At 33.1% G+C, this 22,405-nt stretch overlaps 1 protein-coding gene and 1 pseudogene across 2 annotated transcripts in view; one reads left to right on the top strand and one right to left on the bottom strand.

Annotated features, from left to right (window-relative positions):
* Positions 1–22,405, top strand: part of Nox4 (NADPH oxidase 4) — a 169,849-nt gene that overhangs the window by 54,835 nt on the left and 92,609 nt on the right. For both annotated transcript variants that reach the window (XM_071617160.1, XM_027942593.3), the window contains exons 8-9: positions 1,726–1,806; positions 21,953–22,169. In XM_071617160.1, the coding sequence (XP_071473261.1) occupies positions 1,726–1,806; positions 21,953–22,169 (298 nt within the window). The remainder of the gene's footprint in view (positions 1–1,725; positions 1,807–21,952; positions 22,170–22,405) is intronic.
* LOC114098540 (dnaJ homolog subfamily A member 1 pseudogene) lies at positions 8,466–20,622 on the bottom strand (annotated as a pseudogene).

The following is a 22,405-nucleotide window of genomic DNA, read 5'->3' as shown; positions in this document are numbered from 1 at the left end:
AGAAACTATAAGTGGAAAAAAACCCACATAAATAAGTTCACTGAGAGAAATAAGTAGAGATTTGAATAAAGGCTGTATTATATACAGGTATACTTCTTCCTCAACTATAATTTAGATTTGTTACAATTCCAGTGAAAATACCAGACATGTTATTTTCTTTGTTTTTTGAATTTAATAAAGTGATTCTATAATCCATCTGAGGGAACATTCAAATACATTTTGCAAAATAAGAATAAAGAGAGATATGCCTTAGTAAACATTAAAATAATTAAGCTTCAGTAACTTACAGGAAAAGAGGTCTTGCAGAAATGAATGAAGGGGCAGAGTCAATAGATAACCGGATGTAGGACCTTTTTATGTATAAAACCTACTAAATAATAAAGATGCCATTACAAGCTTATGAAGAAAGTAAGGTATAAGTAGATGAAATTCTAGATAAATTACAGTTAACTGTAAAAATGATACCATTAAAAACTTAAAGAAACTTTAAGTAGATATTTATCAGTCCTCAAAGTAGACAAGGAATCATGCAGGAAGTATTTGTTTACAAACATGGAAATTGAAATTTCTGCTTGCCAATATGGTGTATCAAAATTTAAAATTAAGTATGATACTAGAAAAATTATTAATATCACAAGGGACCGTTACATTTTTAAAAAGTAAATAGTTTTCTCATATTAGTCACAAAGAGTTAAAAGTAACATATATATGAAAAAATACTCAATACCATTTATAAAAGTAATAAAACCTTATGAAGTTGGACCTGGGTTTGTGGAAATAAGCACTTCTACTCTGTGGTAGGACTTGGAATATATAAATCTATTTATAAATTTATAAATATATTTTTCAAGAGCATTGGGAAGTGTATATCAAGACAAGTATGTGGCCTTTGATCTAGTAATTGGACTTTCAGCAATTTTGATTTGAAAAGAAATATGTATAAAAAACATATGTTGCAACATTGTTAATGATATTGTTTATGATAACAAATAGTATAGATGGATTAAATTTCAAAAATTGGCTATTATTTAAGTGAGAAATAATTCTAAAAGGTTCTAGAGGAGATCAGAGTCATATAGGAAGCTTTTGCAAATACCTGCACTCTGCCTCTAACATTTTAATATATGAATATTCAGCCTAGATATGTGACTACAATGACTGTTAGTTTTTGTACTTCACTCAAACATTTAAAAGATTTTGCTTACCTTGCCTTTCTTTTCAGACTATTTGTCTTCCCCCAGAGCAAGAACACTAAGGTATCTTTCTTAAGTTACACAGTCCAAGAAAAGAATTCAAAATTTTCATCATTTAAGTTTTTCTCCAATTTAATTATCTTGGAACAATTGTCAAAATACATATTAGGATAGGGACATTTGTTGGTTTAGGAATCACTTGGAAATTAAAAATAATACTAAAAGGGACAAAATAAGCACAAATTAGCAGTCTACTTACTTCTTAGCCTTATGTTAACTTTAAAATACACACCTTATTTTAATCCTTTCCATGTGTCTTTAAAATACAAAGAACATTCAAAATGATAAAACTATTACTTATAATTTTTGTCATTGCTCTTTGTATGATATATTAATATTTTTATATGAATAGATACATCTCAGAAACTCAAATTTTAGCTTTTTTTAAAGTGGGATATAAGTTTGAAACAATGAATTCTCTTTTTAATGGGATGGGCTATAAAGTAAGAATGAAACTAATTTTTTTTTTCAGGGTTTCTAACTATGACATCTTCTGGTATACTCATAACCTCTTCTTTGTCTTCTACATGCTGCTGATGTTGCATGTTTCAGGGTAAGTCTAAATACATATTTTTTAAAAAAAAACAAAATAATGTGTTCCTAAAAATGGGGTAATGAAAGTCACTGCTATAGAAATTATCATGGGAATTGGCTAAAATATTTGATTTGGAATTAAGGATAGCCATCAAGTGTGGGAGACATACTTCTGTTTTTATCATGGCATGTTTTATTGAAATCATTATAAAAGTGTATCAAAATTGAACACCAGAGTTGCTTCTCCCACAGTGAATAGTTTTCAAAGCTCCCTATAGATACTTCCTAATATCTTCTAAAAGAAAATAAGAAGTGGACTGGGGATGTGGCTCAAGCAGTAGTGCGCTCGCCTGGCATGCGTGTGGCCCGGGTTCAATCCTCAGCACCACATACAAACAAAGATGTTGTGTCTGCCGAAAACTAAAAAAAAATAAATAAATATTACAATTCATTCTCTCTCTCTCTCTCTCTTAAAAAAAAAATGAAAATAAGAAGTGAAGTACTTTAAGAAGATATTTTAGTGCTTACATTTTTAGAAACCGTCTTGCCATTGCAGAATTTATAACACTGGAGTTACTAGGTTTTAGTTTTAAAAGGTCTAGATTAGTTGCAATGAAAACCAAAGAATTAAAATGGCCAAAGACAAGAATCTGTCCAAAATGCAAATGAAAAACATCATGAAAGGGTTAAACACATATTCTAAGCTTTACACAAAAAATATGTCCCAAGTATTTTATAAATTATGTACCCAAGATGTATTCTCAAAGTTAGTTGTTGTTTAAAATAATCCATGGAAATAGAGGGAGAAAATAGTATAGTTTGTATACATATGAAATGACCATCTTTATCCCTTCTGACTATCTTTGGTTTGAAGTCAACTTTATCTGATATGGAGATGAAAACCTCTGCTTGTTTATGTGGTCCATGTGAGTGGTATGTTTTTTCCCATCCTTTCATCCTCAGTCTGTGGATATCTTTTCCCATGAGATGAGTCTCTTAAAGACAGAACATTGTTGGGTCTTTTTTTTTTTTTTAACCCAATCTGCTAGTGTGTGTCTTTTAATTGATGAGGTTAGGTCATTAACATTCAGGGTTATTATTGAAATATGGTTTGTATTCCTGGTCATTTTGGTTTATTTTTGGTTATTAACTTGGTTTCTCCTTTAATTGGTTTTTCCTTCAGCGTAGTTCCTCACTTTGCAGATTTTCATTGTTGTTTTCTGCCGCAGTCCGGCTGCAGCAAAATAACCGGGGGGGTGATGAATAACTTGTGTATGTTGATACAGCAGGAGTAGGAGCCATTTATTGCAGGACAAGAGCAGTATTTATACATTCCACACAGCTTATCTAATTAACATAAACTAGATACAGCAGTCAACCAATCAGGAATCTCCACACTTACTGGCTCGCTTTTGTTACTTCTCAAACCACTCCCTCTGGCATTTTGCCAGGCACCATCCAGACTTGTTTACGAACTCTAACAGTTTTACATTTCCTCCTCATAGAATATTTTGCTGAGACTATTCTGTAGTGCAGCCTTTCTCAGTATAAATTCTTTTAACTTTTGTTTATCATGGAAGTTTTTTACTTTATCATCAAATTTGAAGCTTAATTTTGCTAGATTCTTGGTTGGAATCCATGTTCTTTCAGAAAATGTTGTTATAGGATCTACTAGCTTTTAGTGTCTGGGTTGAGAAATTTGCTGAGATCTGAACTAATTTTTTCATGCATGAAATATAAAACTTTTCTCTTGCAGCTTTTAAAATTCTATCCTTAATCTGTATGCTAGGCATTTTCATTAGAATGTGCCTTGGTATAGATTTGTTGTAGTTTTATACATTTGGTGTCCTGTAAGCCTCTTGTACTTGATTTTCCAACTCATTCTTCATGTTTGTGAAACTTTCTGATATTATTTCATTGAAGAGGTTGTATATTCCTTTGATTTGTGCCTTCCTTTATCTCAATAATTCTTATATTTGGTATTTTCATCTTATCCCATCATTCTTGGACATTCTATTCATTACCATCTTCATTGTGTGGTCAACTTTATTGCAAGATTATATATTTTGTCTTCATTGTCTGAGGCTCTGTCTTCCAAGTGATCTAGTCTGTTGGTGATACTTTCTATTGAATGTTCTATTTGGTTTATTGTTTCCTTCATTTCAAGGATTGCTGTTTTCTTTTTTCCAGAGTCTTGATCACTTTCTTGAAGTAACCTTTTGTTACCTCTATTTGATCTCTTATCTCTTTTTTTTTCTAAATTTATTTTTTAAAGTTGTTGATGAACCTTTATTATTTATTTGTTTATTTATTTATTTATATGTGGTGCTAAGAATTGAACACAGTGTTTCACACATGCTAGGCAAGTGCTCTACAACAGAGCTACAATGCTGGCCCTCTCTTATCTCTTTGTTGGAGTGATCAATTGTTGCCTGTATTTGCTCTCTAATCTTTTTGTAGGAGTGATCAATTGTTGCCTGTAATTGCTTTCTTATACTATTCTATACTTCACAGATCATTTTAATTATGTATGTTCTGAACTCCTTCTCTTAACATTTCATCTATTGTGCTGTCAATGGATTCTATTATTGTAGCATCTTGGTTTCTTTGGGACATTTTATTCCCCCCCCCCTTTTTTTTTCATGTTGTTCATGTGTCTTCCTCTCTAGCAATGTGGATCTGAGGTATTACAGTTTCTATCCTATAATCTTATAGTATCCCTGCAGGTTATCAATACCTCACCTATCATAAAATCAGGCCTGAAGGACCCTGAGTCATGGTCTTTCTGGCCCTGGCTATTATCTCTAGATGGAAGTGGGATGGGACAGTGGGTAGATGGGGGGGCCACAGCATGGCCTGTCTCTACTTTTGTATACATATATGTGTGTGATTATTATACGTGTGTGTTTGGATTTGACATTCAGAGTCATATCAGATAATAAGTGGTTAAATGACATCAAGTGTACTTGGGTTTGCATAAAGATATAGGACAGGAAGGATAGTCTATCTACATGGTGATGTCAGGTGCTTCCTCAATGGCAATCCCTATAGTTGCCCAGGAATAATTTTCCACATCCTTCTCCTCAATCCCCCTGTAGCAATTCAGTTCTAAGATTAAGAGACTGCCTGGGAAGTCAGGGACTACCTTCCTTGGATAAGGCTGAGACTGTACAGGAACCAGCCCAAGTTCCCTCGATGGATACCTTTAGTCACAAGAAAAGCACTACTGGCAAGGAGCTAAAGTCTGTCAGTCCTCAAATGATTTTCACGATTTATCCAGTGTCCTTCTACTCCGTTTGTATTTTACCAGTAATAAACAGTGTTACCTAGAAACACAGCTATAGCATTTCCCATTTTTCTTGCCTAAAACATTTCCAGGTAAACAGTGTTTTGAGATAGGTTCAAACCTGTTGTTTGTTCTTTTTTCAGAACATTTTATAATGTAATCTGTCAGACGTATTGGTAATTTTAGGTACATTATATGTTTTACTTCAGGGTGCATATTCAAAATATTGCCATTTCCCACCTGATTGTGGAGACCACTGGTTAAGACAGTAGTATTAAATAGATTTATCTCATGTGCCCTGGTTAACTTTGTTTGGTATCATGATTCTGGAATGTAGAGTTCTTCTGGAAACGTGGCTGACTAATTTAATTGTGACTTCCAGCTAGCTATCCCTGTCTCATGGGGGAGAGGGCTAGTGGATTTGATTTTTCCATTAATTTCTCTTTGTGGGGATAACATATTCTATGGAGCCTTGGGATACCAAGAAAACCCTTGGTAGAGAGGATTTGCCTTCCATTTTATTCTTTAAGTGACTAGTTTGCCCATCCAGGATTGTGGACACAAAGTTTATTATGGATAAGCAGATACTACTCAGGACTATAATTATTTAAAATATAATTATGTAATGCTTATTATATGTTAAATATAATTTCCAAATGCATTATAGACTTTCTATTTAAGTGTTCCAGATTTTATGAGAATGAATAATATTATTAAAACACTTTTACAAGTATGAAAACTGAGACTGAGAAAAATTCAGTAACTTGCTGAAGTTCACTTAACCGATAAATTATGGATTAAAACACAAGTACTCTCACTTAAACTCACTTGAAAACTCTTTTAAGTTCTACTACAAGGCCGTGTGTGTGTGTGTGTGTGTGTGTGTGTGTGTATGGACACTTATTTTTGAGAGCTCATATGTCTGAGAATTTAGTTTTAAGATTTTCTTTCTCAAAGTTGTGATGCTTACAATCTGGGATTGTAAGCTATTTCTTTCCTTCCTTTCCTCCCTCCTTCCTTCTCTCCTTCTTCTTTCCTTCCTTCCTCTCCTCCTTTCTCTTTCTCTTTTCTCCTTCTTTCTTTTTCTGTCTCTTTAGTTCTATCAGATATGAGAAAAATAATCATTTTCAGTATAATTAATTATGCATGCTTTTGCCTTTATGTTCTGCTGAATTAAAACTCTGAAAAAAGGTATTCCTTTGCAATTCAAATAGTCAATTTTTAAAGGTTCAGGAGTTCAAAATGACTTTTTAAGTTTAAAGAGGATTATATTAAGAGTTACTTTTCTATTTTTTTTTTGTAAGTAAAAGGCATATTTATATTTAGCTTTCACTTTTGTAGAACAAGGGTCATAGGCAGAAAGTGTCTGTATATAAAAAATATCAAAAAATGATTTTATAAGTTTTTTTTTTTAAATCACAGAATCTTAAACGATATCTTGAACAAGCTTGTTTTCCTAATGTCAAGGAATTTTCTTCTATTTATGTTATTTTTAAGTGACAAACAATGTTTATATGTATGAAGTATGTATGATGTTTTGATATATGTTTACCTATGAAAGGATCAAATCAGGCTATTTGCTGTATTAGTCACCTCAAATACATTGCTTCTTTTTATCTTCCCTCTGATCTGCCCACAAAGTAAACATTTAATTCTGAAGATATCCATTCTGACTTTACAAAGCTCTAATTCTCACAAAGTTTTTTGTTTTTCTAACCAGAATTTATTTTACTATAATTTCTATCCAGTGACTTAAAAGTCTATGACTCCAGAGGCAATGAAAATCAAATCTCTCACCTTGTATAAATTCTGTTCTTTTGTTTCTTGTATGATGGCATTTTAAATCTTATCATTATACTGACTGGGCCTAGTGGTATACACTTGTGATACCAGCTTCTCAGGAGGCTGGGGCAGGAGGATTACAAGTTTAAGGTCAGACTCAACACCTGTCTCAAGACTAAAAATAAATAAAGAGGGCTGAGGATATACCTCAGTGGTAAAGTACCCTTGTGTTCAATCCTTAGAACCACACACACAGACACACACACACACATACACACACACAAAAGCAAAATAAATCACATTGTTATTCTGAAATTTCTCCTTTGGATATATTAACAGTTAATATTTGTGGAATGCTTATCTTTTACCTTATTAATGCTTTATCTTATTAAACTTTCCCAGCAACCCTGTATTTATTTTTATTATTATCATTATCCCAATGAGAGAACAAGGCCAGTGTGAGAGAGTGTTATCTGAAGGACACAGCTAGTACGTTGAAAATCTTGGATTTTAACTCAGACATCCAATTTCAAAACCCCAAATCCTAACATTAAATTATGCTGGCCTTCATTTTGCATAGCTTCTCTATATCTTTTTTTTTTTTTTTTTTTCAAATGGAAACCAAATTAAGCACTGACAAGAATCTTAGTGTGTGTGAGATGATATTGGCTGAGGGAAGCCTCACTCTCCTCACTGAAAATGCTCCATCAGTGTTATTCAGGACCCGGCTATTTTTCACGATCATCTGTGTCCTTATTTTAATCTAGTTTTCATTCTTATACCTTTATTTTAGATTATTTTCATTATTTATAAGCAAGCCTATTGTGTGCCACTCTAAAAAACTACACTTTATATACACTAAATTCAGATTTTTTTTCAGTGCTCAAATGAATTTCAAAATAATTTTCCTTTGCAAGATATCAGAATAACATGGTGGTGATAAACTGCATCACTTAATAACTGAAAATCTTTGGCAGATAATTTTACTTTTATTTTTCTTATCTATTAAGTGAGACAAATAAAATCATCTCTTTTTAAGTTTGAACAAAGAAAGGTAGTATGAAAGGGAAAATATAGACATATGAAATAAATTTTAGAAAAATCATACTACTACCAGTACTGATGAATATACAGGGAAGAAATGTCACAATTAACTGCCCAAAATGTCTTTTCTTTTTTTGTTGTTTAGGAATGAATAATTTTATTTTTCAACTATTTCAAGGTTACAACTCTGTTTCTCACTCACGCTCTTTCTCTCACCAGTTAAAAGAGTTTTAATTTCAACACCTTAACAAGGAAGGTTCATACACTGAAATCAACACCACAATCAGTCTAAGTTTGTCCATGCACACAGCTGAAATCAATTACAAGTTATAGCCTATCAGATGCTAGGGAAACTTTTTTAAAAGTAGTTTTTACAGGTATTTAAAAAAAAAAAAAACTTCTTACAACTTCTTGTATTGAAGTCATCATACATACAGGGCAAAGCCAGTGATTTTTATATTTGCATTTATTCTTCATTTAACTTTTGAAACACTACTGTAATTAAATATTAAAACAAACAGTAGCAAATAGTGAGCATATTATGATTATAATATTTCACTCATTCACTACTGCATATAAAATGCCTGTAGTAAGTTTTTTCCACTGGCCCCATTAAGAGATTTGCTTGCCATTCTGGTTCCATTATCAAGAGTATAAATTTGGCTTTTGGAAGCCACATAATGTTTCCTCAACCAGCTGTATATCCACATAGATGAAAAAGAAAAAAAGTCTTCTCTTAAGTAAAAACAGCACAGTCCTTCTGATCTGACATAATGATAATATCTCCTGGCTCCAGTCTTGGCTCTTATCTCCTTCACTATAGAATGTTATCTTCTGTCCATCTTTCATGCCTTTGTCAACATGAACTTCTAGAATCTTCTTCTCTCCAACTACCTTCTATTACAGTGTTTACCTCTATCTTTAAGACTGATCCCTTTCCCTTGGCCCCAGCACTCCATATATACAGACTGAATTTGCTGAACCATTCCAGGTCCTATCTAATGAACTCTTATTTGCATTCCAGTACCTGGGAAGTGGGGAAGCAATCTCCTGCTCCTTTCTTTATCACTTCAGCCTTAACATTTGTCACAAAGTACATTCTTTTGCAGAGCCAGTTTTCTTTTTTCACCATTATGTACATCTTCTCACATTACCAAGAGCTTATGCACAATATTTTTTCTTCTTTCTCTCTGCATCCTTCTTCTTCCTCCAAAAACATCAAAGATGTCCATAGGAGAGCCCATACTGCTACCTGCTCCACCCTTCTTAATTGCCTGTTCTTCTGTGTCATATAATGCCCTTTCCTTGACATCAGAGAGGACTTTAAGCTTGCGAAATCTGTTTAAATTTCTCTCCTTCATTTGTATTCTTGTCATGATGATACTTCAAAGCCAGTTTCCTCTAAGCCTTTTTCAATTATGCCTGAGTGGCATTGGATTTGCCCCCAAAATATCATAGTAAGTGGTTTCTTTCACCCTTTTCTACAGCCAATGAGTGGGCTGAAGCCAGTGTGCTGAAGTGGGAAGGAGCATGTAATAGTGTGAAACTTGGGCAGCTACTGCTCCTCCACCTCTCACTGAGCATTCTGGAAAGTTACACAGAGTCACAGCATTTTTGAAGAGCTTCGAATTTCTTATAGGCTAAGTAATTTGGTAACTATATTACAGTGAAAACTGCTTAACATATCAAAAGAATATTCCTTAAAAGGGCCATGATATTTATAACATTGCAAAGACTCTAAAATTCATTTTAGCAACAAATATTTATTCTGGAACTTGTAAAAGAAGCCTTCTCCAGGATAATTTTTTTTTCTAATCTTAATACATTTTTCTAAGAAGTTGTTATTGTTGTGTTTTATTAAAGATATTTTAATTCAAAAGATATTTTGGGGAAAAAAAAACTAGTCAAAACTATTCTCTCTTTCCAGATGTAGAGGGCACTGGAAGGTGGTTGTGTTTGTTGTTGTTTTGTTTTCCCTTTTTCATTTGAAAAACTTATCAAAAGGAGATACATACTTCTATTCTCACTTACTGATAGAAGGGATATGGAAAATAAATTAGAATGTCACAGAGTCTGAGTTTAAGAGCCTCCTTTTGAAAGACATGAGGAGGATGCATTGTAAATGGGATTTGGCACCTGAGCCTCTGCAATCTTGCCAGAGTCAGCCCTCCTACTGGATTTAACTTGTGAATGTTGGGTGGACACTGATTGTATTTTGTATTTAAATGAGAGACAGTTAATAGTATGATAATTCTGGTTAAGATAAAGGGGAAGTTCCTCCTCAAAGGAATAGATTCTGATTAAGATAGAGGGGAAGGTCCTCGAAGGAATGGGTGCCAATGAGAGCAAATTTACAGTGCAAATAATATTCTTTGCCAGCTAAGACTCCTCTGACTATTGTTTAACACACGATTGACGCTTGAATTATTCTTTTAAACAGTTATCTGCCAGTGGGGACTATTTGTTGGCAAGGATTAATCATAGAGCATGATTTACAGCCCACTTACATTATATTTTCTAGGGAATTTAAAGAAATAGTTTTCTCTGTTTCTAAAAACACTCTTTAAAACATGGGGAACACAGTGGGTGACCTTTGTCAACCGTGACTTTAATGAACCAAAGGCAGTGTCAGCTTCACTGTTTAGGCTCAAGAAATGAATCAGGGCTGGACAAATATTTGTAAGGATAAGTTTATTGTGTTGATTTGAAGTATTCTGCATCTATTATGCCCTCAGGAAGAGGAAATTAAGAATATTCTTTTAGAGGATAAAAGCCTTTATGCCTAATATATATGGGTTAAAATTTATGGCGAGTCAAGTGTATTCTCTTCTAGAAGCCATTTTCACTGAGGCCCTTCTTCACCCACAGTTATGTGGAAGAACGACAGGCTTTGTAATCTTCTGTTGGTGGGAGGCACTTGCTCTTAGAAAATTAAATGGGACTTGGATAGCATCCAGAGAAAGTCATTCCCGGAGGTTGTATATTAACCAGTCCTTCTCTAACCCTGAGGGAGAAAACTTTTACTTTCCTTTAATTCTTTTTCAGTTTCCCTTTCATTGCCTCTAGATTAGCAGTGACTATGTAATTTATTCTCTGAACAAGGAATTTTTAAAATTGAATTAATTAATTAACTAATTATTCAGTATAGGGGATTAAGTCCAGGGGTAGTCTACCACCAAGCCACATCCCAGCCTTTTCTTTTCTTTCTTTCTTTTTTTTTTTTTTTTGTTCACTTTTTATTTTAAAAAGGGTCTTATTAAATTACTAAGGCTATACTCAAACTTGCAATCCTCCCACCAGTCTCCTAAGTTGCTAGGGTTAAAAGGTGTGCGGCACATGCTCAGACTAGGCACTTTTGAGAATGAAAAGGGGATTCTACTAATAATTAAACAGGGAATGTGGGTAAACCAGGCAATATGGTCATTCTACCTATTCCTAGTCATTTGGGAAAATTCCTCAAAGGACTGTTCTAATGTCCACCTTGCATCAGAATCACAAAAGGATTCTTTTGCTCAAATAGGGTCTCTGCATGGGTACTTAGGAACTAGAACCCAAAAGTAATAATTCTGATATTGCTTAGCTTTGGCCCACTTTCGAGATTGTAAGCAGATGTCCACAGCCATCTTAGGTAGAGGGTTGAGAATTTGGATATTTATGATGGTGTCTAAATCTTTTGTGAACTCTGTCATTCTTATAGGTGACTTTTATTCTGATATTTCTTAGATCTAGATGTCATTTTTTTTTTTTTTTTGACCAGGGGCACTTAACCACTGAGACATATCTCCAGTCCTTTTTTATTTTAAGGTAGGGTCTTGCTAAATTGCATAGGGCCCTAATAAGTTGCTGAGGCTGATTTTGAACTTGTGATCTCCCTGCCTCAGCCACTGGAGCCCCTGGGATTACAGGTGTGTGCCACTGTACCCAGGTTAGATGTCTGTTTTTTTTTAATGGATCTAATGACTTATCAGTATGATGCCTGTTATTTGTATTAAAAATTGTATTAAAAATTCCACTTTTTCCATATAGAAAGTTTTCTTCTTCTTCTATTATTATTATTATTATTATTCAGAAAGGATTCTTAACTTGGATTCATAATTCCTAGGAATTATTGAATGGATTCAGAGGATCCTTGAATTCCTGAATCACACATACAAACTATGAATATACATGTCTTTATATGTATATTTAGTTTTGAGGCAAATACATGCATTTTGTATGAGGAAGGGTTCCTCAGTTTTCATTGAAACCTCATAGGTGTGCATGGTCCTAAAAGGCTAAAATATTTCTGAGCTTAATACTTCCAATGCTAGATATTAACCAGAGACCTATATATCTTTACACATTTCATATCTCTTGCTTAAATTTATTCAAGGTTAAAAACACGGATTGTAGGGAGGAATAAAAAACACAGGGGTGGTTTTTTTCTCACACAAATGCTACTGGAAGAAATTAATATGACATATACAGTGACCAACTTAACAATTGTGCTCTCATTTAAAGGACAGTAATGAAACTCTTCATAATCATTCCCATAGTTTAGATAGCATTTAATATGTATTAGGGACTTAACATTTTATGCATATACTGTATGAGCACAGACTAGTTTTGTTGTTTTTTTTTAAATATGCATAGCACTGGATAGTAAGTGGTGTTATTTCCATTTTACAGATGGAGAAATGAGATGTACAAGGTAAATTAAATGACTGTCCCAGGTCAATCAGCTAGTGCTTAAAGAATGCTAGTAGTGAGCATAGGAGATCTGGCCCCAGAATCTATGCATTCATCTTTACCCTTTTCATAAATTATTTATTTATTTATTTATTTATTTATTTATTTACTTGGAAAGTGTCCTCACCTGTGAATGAAATATTTTAATGTAATGTGAAAATCTAGGACATCTTTTTGATTTATCTCTTTAAGTAAATGAGTATACATGTGCATCTTTGAATATTTTAAGTAATAAATTTAATTTTGCTTCAAGTTAGATAGATTCAAAGGTTTTTAAAAAGGCAAAATCTGGTGCTCCCTGAAAGCAGAGTTAGAATAAAATGCCTTTTTTTTTTTGGTACTTCTTTAAAAATATTTTACAAAATGACATGGCATATAATAATAAGTGTAATAACTTTGTATTAAATTAAGAATAAAATTATGTTTATGAAACACCTTAATTTTTAAATTTCTTTCAAAATAACAGAGAAAGAAGTTAGGCTATAGACCAAAGTTGATAAAATGCTGTAGAAGAGAACTTTAGTGAGGATTTGTACTTCTACAGAATGTCTTTGTAAAGAGATTAAATCAAAACAAAAAAAGAGGGCTGGGTTGTGGCTTAGTGGTAGGGTGCTTGCCTAGCACACATGAGGAATTGGGTTCCATCCCCAGTACCACATAGCAAAGTAAATAAACAAATGTATTATGTCCATCTACAACTAAAATAAAAAATTTATACACACACACACACAAAAAAAAAAAAAAAAACAAGAAAGGCAAAGGGAAAAGACATTATTCACAATATAGGAAAAGCACACTAAATATATGGATTAAAAAAAAGTCTTTAACCACCCCCTTGTTTTTTATTCCCCACTACAATCCAATGTTTTAAAACCTTGAATACATTTAAGCAAGAGATATGAAATGTGTAAAGATGATATAGGTCTCTGGTTGAAATCTAGCTTTGGAAGTGTTCAGCTCAGAAGTATTTTAGCCTTTTTGGATCACGCATACCTATTAATGAATTGCCTATAATGTTAGGTGACCCAGGAAGTTAGTATCCCAATATGAGGGATGAATTTGATAGTGGAATTCCACAGTAAATATAGAATCCAAGTAAACTTGCAAATTTTTCGATTACCTTGATCTTCCCCTTCCATACATGTTGCTGTCTTGACCTTAAATATAGTGAACAAAACTGCCTAACTCCCTAAATTCTAAAAGAAAAGAAATAGGATTCATGGATCACTGTAGTATGCTGACTTTAATTCTTTAGGTTAAACACTGAGGAGTTAGACAACTATGTAATATGGTTCTTCCATGCTTAGTCTTTTGAGAAAACTCATAGTGATTCCCATAGTGATTGTACTAATTTACAATCTCCACAACAGTGTAAAAGTATTCTTTTCTCTCCACATCCTCTCCAGCATTTAATATTATTGGTGACTGCCATTTTGACTGGAATGACGTGAAATCTGTAATTTAGGGCATCAAGCAGTCATTTCATTTTACATTTCCTAATTACTGAAAGTGTTGAAAATTTTTTCATGTGTTAGCTGATCATTTGCAATTTTTCTTTTGAGAAGTGTTTGTTACTTCATTTGCCCATTTGTTGATTAGATGATTTGGTTTTGTAATGATAAAGTTTTTGAGTTCTTTGTGTATTCTAGACATAATCCAGAAGAGTAGCTAGCAAAGATTTTTTTCCCATTCTGTAGGCTGTTCTCATTTCCTATTCATAAGATTTTTACTTTATTAAAAAGTTGATTTTTTTGTATAATAATTACAGAGTAAAGATTTATGGTTTATTTGCATTTGTTGATATTTTATCCTATAAACCAGATGGTTTTGAGGATTGAGGGCATGTGCTATCTTCTTCCATAATAAGGCTTTATACTTTCATGGTTTATGTGTGTGTGTGTGTGTGTGTGTGTGTGTGTGTGTGTAGGTGGATAGATAGAAATAGTATATTTAGAGCATTTTCATATACATGAAGTCATTTATACTGTAAACTACATGTATTAATGAATTTTTAATCTTACCAGCTATGAGTTTTGTTTTTCACCCTTTGGGGGTTGGAAGTGTCAAGCTTCAGATCAAGTAATTTTTTTTACAGGATTTTCATCTCAATTTTTCTCCTGGAAGTGATATATATATATCTGGCTGGACTTACAAGGTGATAATGGTGAGAAGGAAGGAGAAACAACAAAAGTTCGTGTAATTTAAGAAATATTGTCACTACATTAGCATTTTAAAAAATCTTTTTAGTTGTTGATGGACCTTTATTTTGTTCATATTTATATGTGGTGCTGAGAATTGAACCCAGTGCCTCATGTATGTGACACAAGCGTCCTACCACTGAGCCACAACCCCAGCCCACATTAGTATTTTTGTGAAATGTGAAATAATTCTTTTATACCCCATTGCCATTTTAGTAAAGCAAGCCAGTAAAGGAATACTAAGACATAATGGTTGCTTACTAATATTTTTCTTCATGAGAGGTCAAAGCCCTTTTCTTAACATATCTGTGAACTTGGGAGGATGAGATTATCTCTCTCTTTCACTGAGGAAACAGTAAAATGATGTACCCAGCATTAGAATTTTTGATTCTAATTTCTTACACTCTGGGATTTAGATTGTCAGCTGCATAGAGATCGTGACAGCACCAGCTGTTTAATTTGCAGAGTCTATGGCACAATAAAAATGCAGGGCTTCTTGATCAAAAATTATTACTCACTTGGAATGGAAATAACTGGAGCACTAAAGCAATGACCTGGTTTTTCTAAGAGCAAGGTTTTGTGCAGTTGCACAGATCACAAATTCATGAGCCAGCCCTCTCTTTTAAGCTTGGACAGTCTTACCAATAAGAGACAGACAAAGTTCCTGCTGTGGTTGAGCTACATGACTCTCAGGTGTCACAGGCAAGGACCCTGCAGGGCCAAAGTGGGGAAAGGAGTAAAGATTACCCAGATGTTCAGGACTGCTGAGACTGCATCCCTAACTTAGGATGCTCCTAACAATAAGCTTTGAATATCTGAATATCAGGACAACTGTTTGCTTAGGGTAGGTTTGGCTTGGGGCATGGCAGAGATTTCTTTCAGGTTGGATTTAGCAATACTATCTAGTGAAGAGGAATAATGTAAGTTGCAGACTGACTGACTGTGCAATCTTCCTGAACTTACATGGTATATTTTACTAAATACCATTTACTAAAATCTAGACATTTTTTGAAGGTAGAAAATGAGTTTAAAATGAATTTTTGTTAAAACCAGATGACTACTCAATCATGTGTTTCAACAACAATAACACCAAGAAGTTGTTTATAGATTCCTAGTCACCTGTTTGTTCAATGACTATTTAGTTGCTGTAGGTTATAGGCACTGTGTTAAGTACCAGATAAATAGCAGTGAAACAGGACAAACCCTTCACTTTCACAAGAAAACATTCAGGTGGTTTCCAGATAAACTGGAGAGTTGTGATACATTTTAAAGTAGAGAATTTGGTTTTATTTTATGATGTAATTTTTTGATATTTTTGTTATTGTTGTTTTGTAGTTTAAACTTAGCAAAAATAATTCTCAGGAAGTTATATTTTTACTATTTTTTTTGTTATAGAATACTAAGAAAAAAGTATGTTCCTAAGGGACAGTAATTTTGCTCTCTATTTTAAAAAGGGTGCAAATCACCAAACACATAAAGGTCACCTAAATGATGCTGCATTCATTATAGATTCTTCACATGAAGTTAAGGTAGGAATGATTTTCATGATTGTCATTTTGGCAGCATGGTATTTTCTAATATTTAACTTTTGCCATAAAGTAGTTCTATAATTTGTATGCAGTATTCATTCAATTTACTATATTATTTTCTATGACCTTTTGACAGTGAGGCATTAAAACAAACAAACAACAAAAACAATACATACAAACAAAAATCCCCAAATAGGATAACTCTAATGCCCCTTAAGGAAAAAAAGGAACAAAACCCAAATAACAAAACTCTACCTTTTGAAACACTGTTGAATGTTGAAAGCAGACCCTGTGAGCACAAAAGCAATAGCATTCACAGCCATGTATTTTGATGGATACACATAAAGGATTATAAAATCCTTTATTTCTCATGATGGAAGAGTACCAGACATTCCACAAGTATTTCAGAATTTCTCTTTTGGATCATAATACACTGGAACATAAAATAAGAAGAAGCACTTTTTTCCCTGCCTCCCCTCCTCAGTCCCTCACAATGTCACTGTCTTTATCTGGCCAAGTTTTATGTTTACCATTCACTAGCATCTTTACCCTTTTCTCTTTTTTGTTTTAAATTATTGATCATTTATTTATGAAAGCTACAAAAATACATATAAGAACTTTTCCTATTTTGATTCCTAATGTGCATGCCTTATTAAAACAAATTATGAGGTAATTGCTTGCTTTAAAAATCAATGCATAAGAAAGGCATAAGAAATATATTAAATACAAGAAACTTGCTGAAGGGATGGTGGGGTTTGGTAGAATATGAATAGTTGAGGCATAAATGCATAAGACATGGTCTCTTCTCTTAATAATGGGGAAAAAAAACATGTGACTTTGTGCCGCCTGCTTCCTCACACTAGAATGTCATTATCCTATAATTGTTGGACTCTGTACATCCTTCAATTACCTTTCTCTGTAAGTTCTTTCCAGGATTTCATAATCCAAGTTCATCACTCATCTTTACTATTCTTAGAATGTCTACATATGTCCATATATCGTTAATAGTTTGCTTTTGTATTCTTGTTGCTTTCATGTTTGATTATATTCATTAGATCCTTGTTATAGATATTCCATTAAATTAATTGAACTATTAAAAATTTCAGTTTTTCACCTGTACAAGCAACATTTTGATCACCTAATAGCCACATGTAACTACTGACAGTTCAGAATTTTTCCTTTTCACCATCACAGAAAGTTCTGTGAGAGAGTCTGTCACTAGATTACGCAGTTTTATATCTTGGTGGTGATATAGGGCAAAATGTAGGGTGAGTATTGAGTGACAGATAAGCTTCAAGCTACTTAAGTGGGCTCTGTTGTATTTGAGAAGACATGCATGTTATATCTGCTGAATTAAATAAATGTATTGGAGATTCAAAACAATAGTAAAAACTACATAAATACCTCAAATTTTCACAAATTTTGTCAGGGTGAAGACCCTAAAGTTTGAGCAGCCCCTTAGAAACAGTATCTGATTTTATCCATCAATTTGAATATTCCTAATATTGGGTTTACATTCCTATTTAAAATTCTTCAGAAAGATTGTTTTAATTTCTATTATAATATGGTTTTAATGGAATTTTTATTTTAAGAATAAATATTATAAGAATTTTAAGAAATTTTATACTGGTGACAAAGAAATGGACACTTTTTGTTTTTAACTAGTAATAAATGAAGTTATGGCATTCAGTTGAACTTGAAAAATGACACGTAAAGTTATTGGTTTGGTACAAATATGTTGCCTCCTTTTTTAAAACTTGGAAGCATGTAGAGCTGTAAAATTTTGATCAATGCATTTATTAGTCTTCAGTTTCAGGTTTTTTTCATAAAATACAGTGGATGTTCTGCAAGGGGAGGAGGCTTGGTATAGCAGAAGGAGCATGATTCAGACTTTGGAAGCAGACTGCCTGGGTTTTCTGTTTCAGCTCTGCCACTAGCAGCGTTGTTTTGGGCAGATTACTAACCGCTCTAGACCTGTTCACTCGTAGTAGGATGGAGCCACAGTTCTTTACCACAGACACTTGATATAAGTTTGTGTAAATGCTCCTGGAAGCAACCAACACCTGTCTGGGATGCTCAGCATCTGTCCTTTGAGTGCTGAGTTTAGAACCTGCCAGGGCCCTCCCCAGTGAAACTTTCAGTATCTTCACCAGCAAATTATAGCACAATAAACTTGAGATTCTCTACTGGATTTTTTTTTTTTTTATGAATGCTATTTTTCATTATTCGTCTATTATTTTTCACACTTTTGTGATGACAGAAATACCAATTAAGATAAAATAAGAAAAAATTTAATAAATTTTTTTAGAGATAGCCTGTGTTATTTTTCTTGAACATACCTTAAAATAACATAAAACTCTCAAAATTAAAGGGAATTTTAGGATATTATATGCCAACAACAGCAGCAGTATTTATTTTATTGACTTAAGAGGTATAATTTATAGCAGCAATACCACCATTCTGAGGACCTCAAACATGGTATGGTTATGTCACTTGAATATTGTTAGGACTCGGGAGGAGAGACTGACAGCATTCCTGTGCCTGAAATTAAGACCCTGAAGTATAAGCTACTCCTTTCCAGCATGCATGTGCATGCATGTGTGCAATCTCTCTCTCTCTCTCTCTCTCTCTCTCTCTCTCTCTCTCTCTCTCTCACACACACACACACACACACACACACACACACGGAGTGGGGGAACAGAGACAGAGCTAGCCTTATTTCAAAGGATTTTTTTCATTTTGAACATCTTTGACATCCATTTCTTAAGCCACTGACATGCTTTTCACGTAGTGAGAGCAACTTGATTTCTAAAACCCATACTTTTACTACCACCTAGTTAATTTATCTGAATAAAAGCCTTGGGTTTTTTCATGTTTTTAATGGGGGAAAAATTCTCGCCTAGTATGATTATTTTGTTTTGAGGTTTATTTAATGAAAAGAGATGTTTAAAAAATCATCAACATGCTTCTTTGTTAATTAAAAAAATTATAAATGTGCTCCTTTGTTAATAAGTATTAATCTTCCTTCTTCCTACCTTTTTCAGTAGTAGGTTGTGAAGATCCAGTGACCTAAAGTGCTGTATTATGAGAGGAGAAGAATATAGAATTTGAGTGAGCTTGGTTCAAATCTTAGCTCTGTTATTTATCACAAACACACACACAGCTATGTAACAGTAGGGTAATAATTAAAATAATTTTTTAATTTGTAAAATTAGAATAATATTTCAAGTTCATATATTTTTCAAGAATTATATGAATATGAATAAAATTTCTTTTTGTCCTGGACCTGGAGTCTACCATACCTTATGAAACTATTATTAAGAGTCTATAATAATTATTATCTGTGGTTTGACTTAAGTTTATCTTCTTCCAAGATATCTTACAAAGTAGATTTTAAATTTCTGGAGGGTTAGGGAGCAGAATTCAGTCCTCGTTGAACTCTAGCACCTAGAACAGTGCTATGTATATCACATCAGTGTTTGTTCAACTTATGAGCAGTAGCATGAATCAAATTTTTGACAGAGTTACTTGTCAGCCACTTACCATGGGGATGACCAGTGAGAACAACATGTTTGGATAAATCATTAGTTGTAATGGAAACTGAATCAAATGAATGGGTTGTCCAAGTATAGTACATAATTTTATTCTATAAAAATAATGCTGTGAATGACTAATGACAAAAATATTGGCTCAGATTTAATTTCTATTAATTTATTCAATACGTAGGCTGTGTCTGCTGTATTCCTTTAAAAGTTGTTATCTGTATGTGTGGTCCCTATGAATGCCATATAATCCAGCCCAGTAATTAGATGCCTTTAACATGCACTGAATGCTTTCTTATGATTTTATGATGAATAGTTTTAAGGAACAGAGTGAAATAAAAATAACTAGAGAAAGGGAACTTACTGTGATCAAAAGGGAAAAAGGGGGGTGATCAGACTGGACAGATGGCAGATGCCAGCACGCCTTGGCCTTTGCCTTCCCACCATCACATATTCAATCTAATGGTTTTACTGTTTATGCTCTTAACTTTTGATTTAAAAAAAAGTATCAGTTTTTAAAAAGTTATTGGTTCATTATAATGATACATACTACTGAGATTCATTGTTACATATTTATACATGCATGCAATATAATAATATAATTTAGTCAATTTCATTTGCAAGTACCTCTCCTTTTTCACTTGTTCCTCCCTCTGGTACTCTTTCTCTATTCTTCTGGTCTCTCGTCTATTTTCATGAGACCCCTACCTTACCCTTTTCCTCCATTACACGTATGAAGAAAATATATGACCCTTGTCTTTCTGAATTTAGCCTATTGCATTTAACACAATGTTCTCAAGTTCCATCTGTTTTCCTGCAAATGACATAATTTCATTCTTCTTTAGGCTGAGTAAAACCCATTGTTTATATATACATTTTCTTTATTCATTCATCTGTTACATAGGCTGGTTCTATAATTTGGCTATTGTGCTGCTATAAATAATTTGTATTATTATGACCTTAATTCTTCAGGACAAAGTGCTGAGGGGAGGTATACCTGGGTCATATGGTTATTCCATTCCTAGTCTTTAGAGAAACCCCTATACTGATTTTCATTGTGGTTATACCAAAAAGTATAAAAGTTTCTTTTTCCTCACATCCTCTCCAGCATAAAATATTGTCTTTGTAAAGTTAGTACAGTTCTGTGACACTTCAATTTTTCTTAAGCTATCAAAATTGATTATTTGGAGCATGAAAGGTAACCTGAAATTAACACATTTTTAGCCAATTAGGAAAGAATAACTTTGAAAATAAATTTACTTTTGGTACCCTTTAAAAAATAAAATATAATACAAAAATTTTAATGTTTTTCTAAATCTGACTTTTTTCTTTATTGTTTTCTTAGGCAACAGTGATAAGAAATGTAGAACACAGAATTTAGAATGTCCTAAAATATGAAACAAAAAGAATAGGATTTTAAGATGTGATCTCTCCTACCAGATTTATTCTTTTGAGCTTTTTATGTGGTTGTGTTTGTGAAGAGATTGAAAAAAAAAAAAAAAACAGATTTAGGAGTTGGTTGCTGAGTATAAATTGTTTTCTGAACATAGAACACACAAGCTTACAGTTCCTGTTATTTTTGTTTAACATTTCCTGTACTTCAGTAAGGCATGTTTTATTCAGTCTTAGCCAAATCAAATATGATCCCTGTATTTTTTCTTTGTGTTTGGAGATTGCAAAGTAGTCATCACTGTAGTGTTCATTGAAGTGAAAACTTGTATATAATTTCACAAATGCATAATAGATTTGAAATAAAGACTGTCAAATTTAAAAATACTTTGAAAGATTGCAAGTGTTCTTCCCTACAATGTATTTATTGCATTTGTTTGGAAGTAATAAAGATTTTGTTTAGTCCCTTAGCAATTAAGTTATTAAAATTTTAAACACTTTTTGATTTATCCTAAATATGACACAAGGGAACACTTTTCAGATAATGCAATGTAAATTTAGCAAGAAAAAGTGATTATTTTCCTTTATTACAGCCCTTGATTTCAATTTTTCTCTTTCTCTCTCTCTTTTTTTTAAATCTCCCTATGTGTTTCTAATTTAATTTTAGAGGACTGTTGAAGTATCAAATTAATTTGGATACCCATCCTCCTGGATGCATCAATCTTAACAAAACACACTATCAGGATATTTCCTCACTGGAATATGTCTCAGAACATTTTCATGAACCATTTCCTGGAGGATTTTCAAAACCAGAAGAGCTTAAGGGGAAAACATTTGTGAAGATTTGTGTGGAAGAACCCAAGTTCCAAGCTAATTTCCCCCAGGTTAGATTAATTGTATGTTTGATCTCTGCAAAGTCTATGTCTCCATTCAATTGATCAACATCACATTTAGACATATTTTGACACTGTGCCTTTATGCATAAGATGTTTCAGAATACCTATTATTACAACACAGGGCCTGGTAATCCAAGGCAAAAGACATGATATTTCAAATTATACAGAATTTCTGCTTATTAATTTTATGATCTTTGCATACTGAGAAGTGCTGGCTGAATAAT

The sequence above is a fragment of the Marmota flaviventris genome, chromosome 9 (genome assembly GCF_047511675.1).
Source record: "Marmota flaviventris isolate mMarFla1 chromosome 9, mMarFla1.hap1, whole genome shotgun sequence".
Classification (NCBI taxonomy): domain Eukaryota; kingdom Metazoa; phylum Chordata; class Mammalia; order Rodentia; family Sciuridae; genus Marmota; species Marmota flaviventris.
The sequence above is the reverse complement of the archived record's forward strand: the minus strand, read 5'-3'. Positions and strand labels throughout refer to the sequence as shown.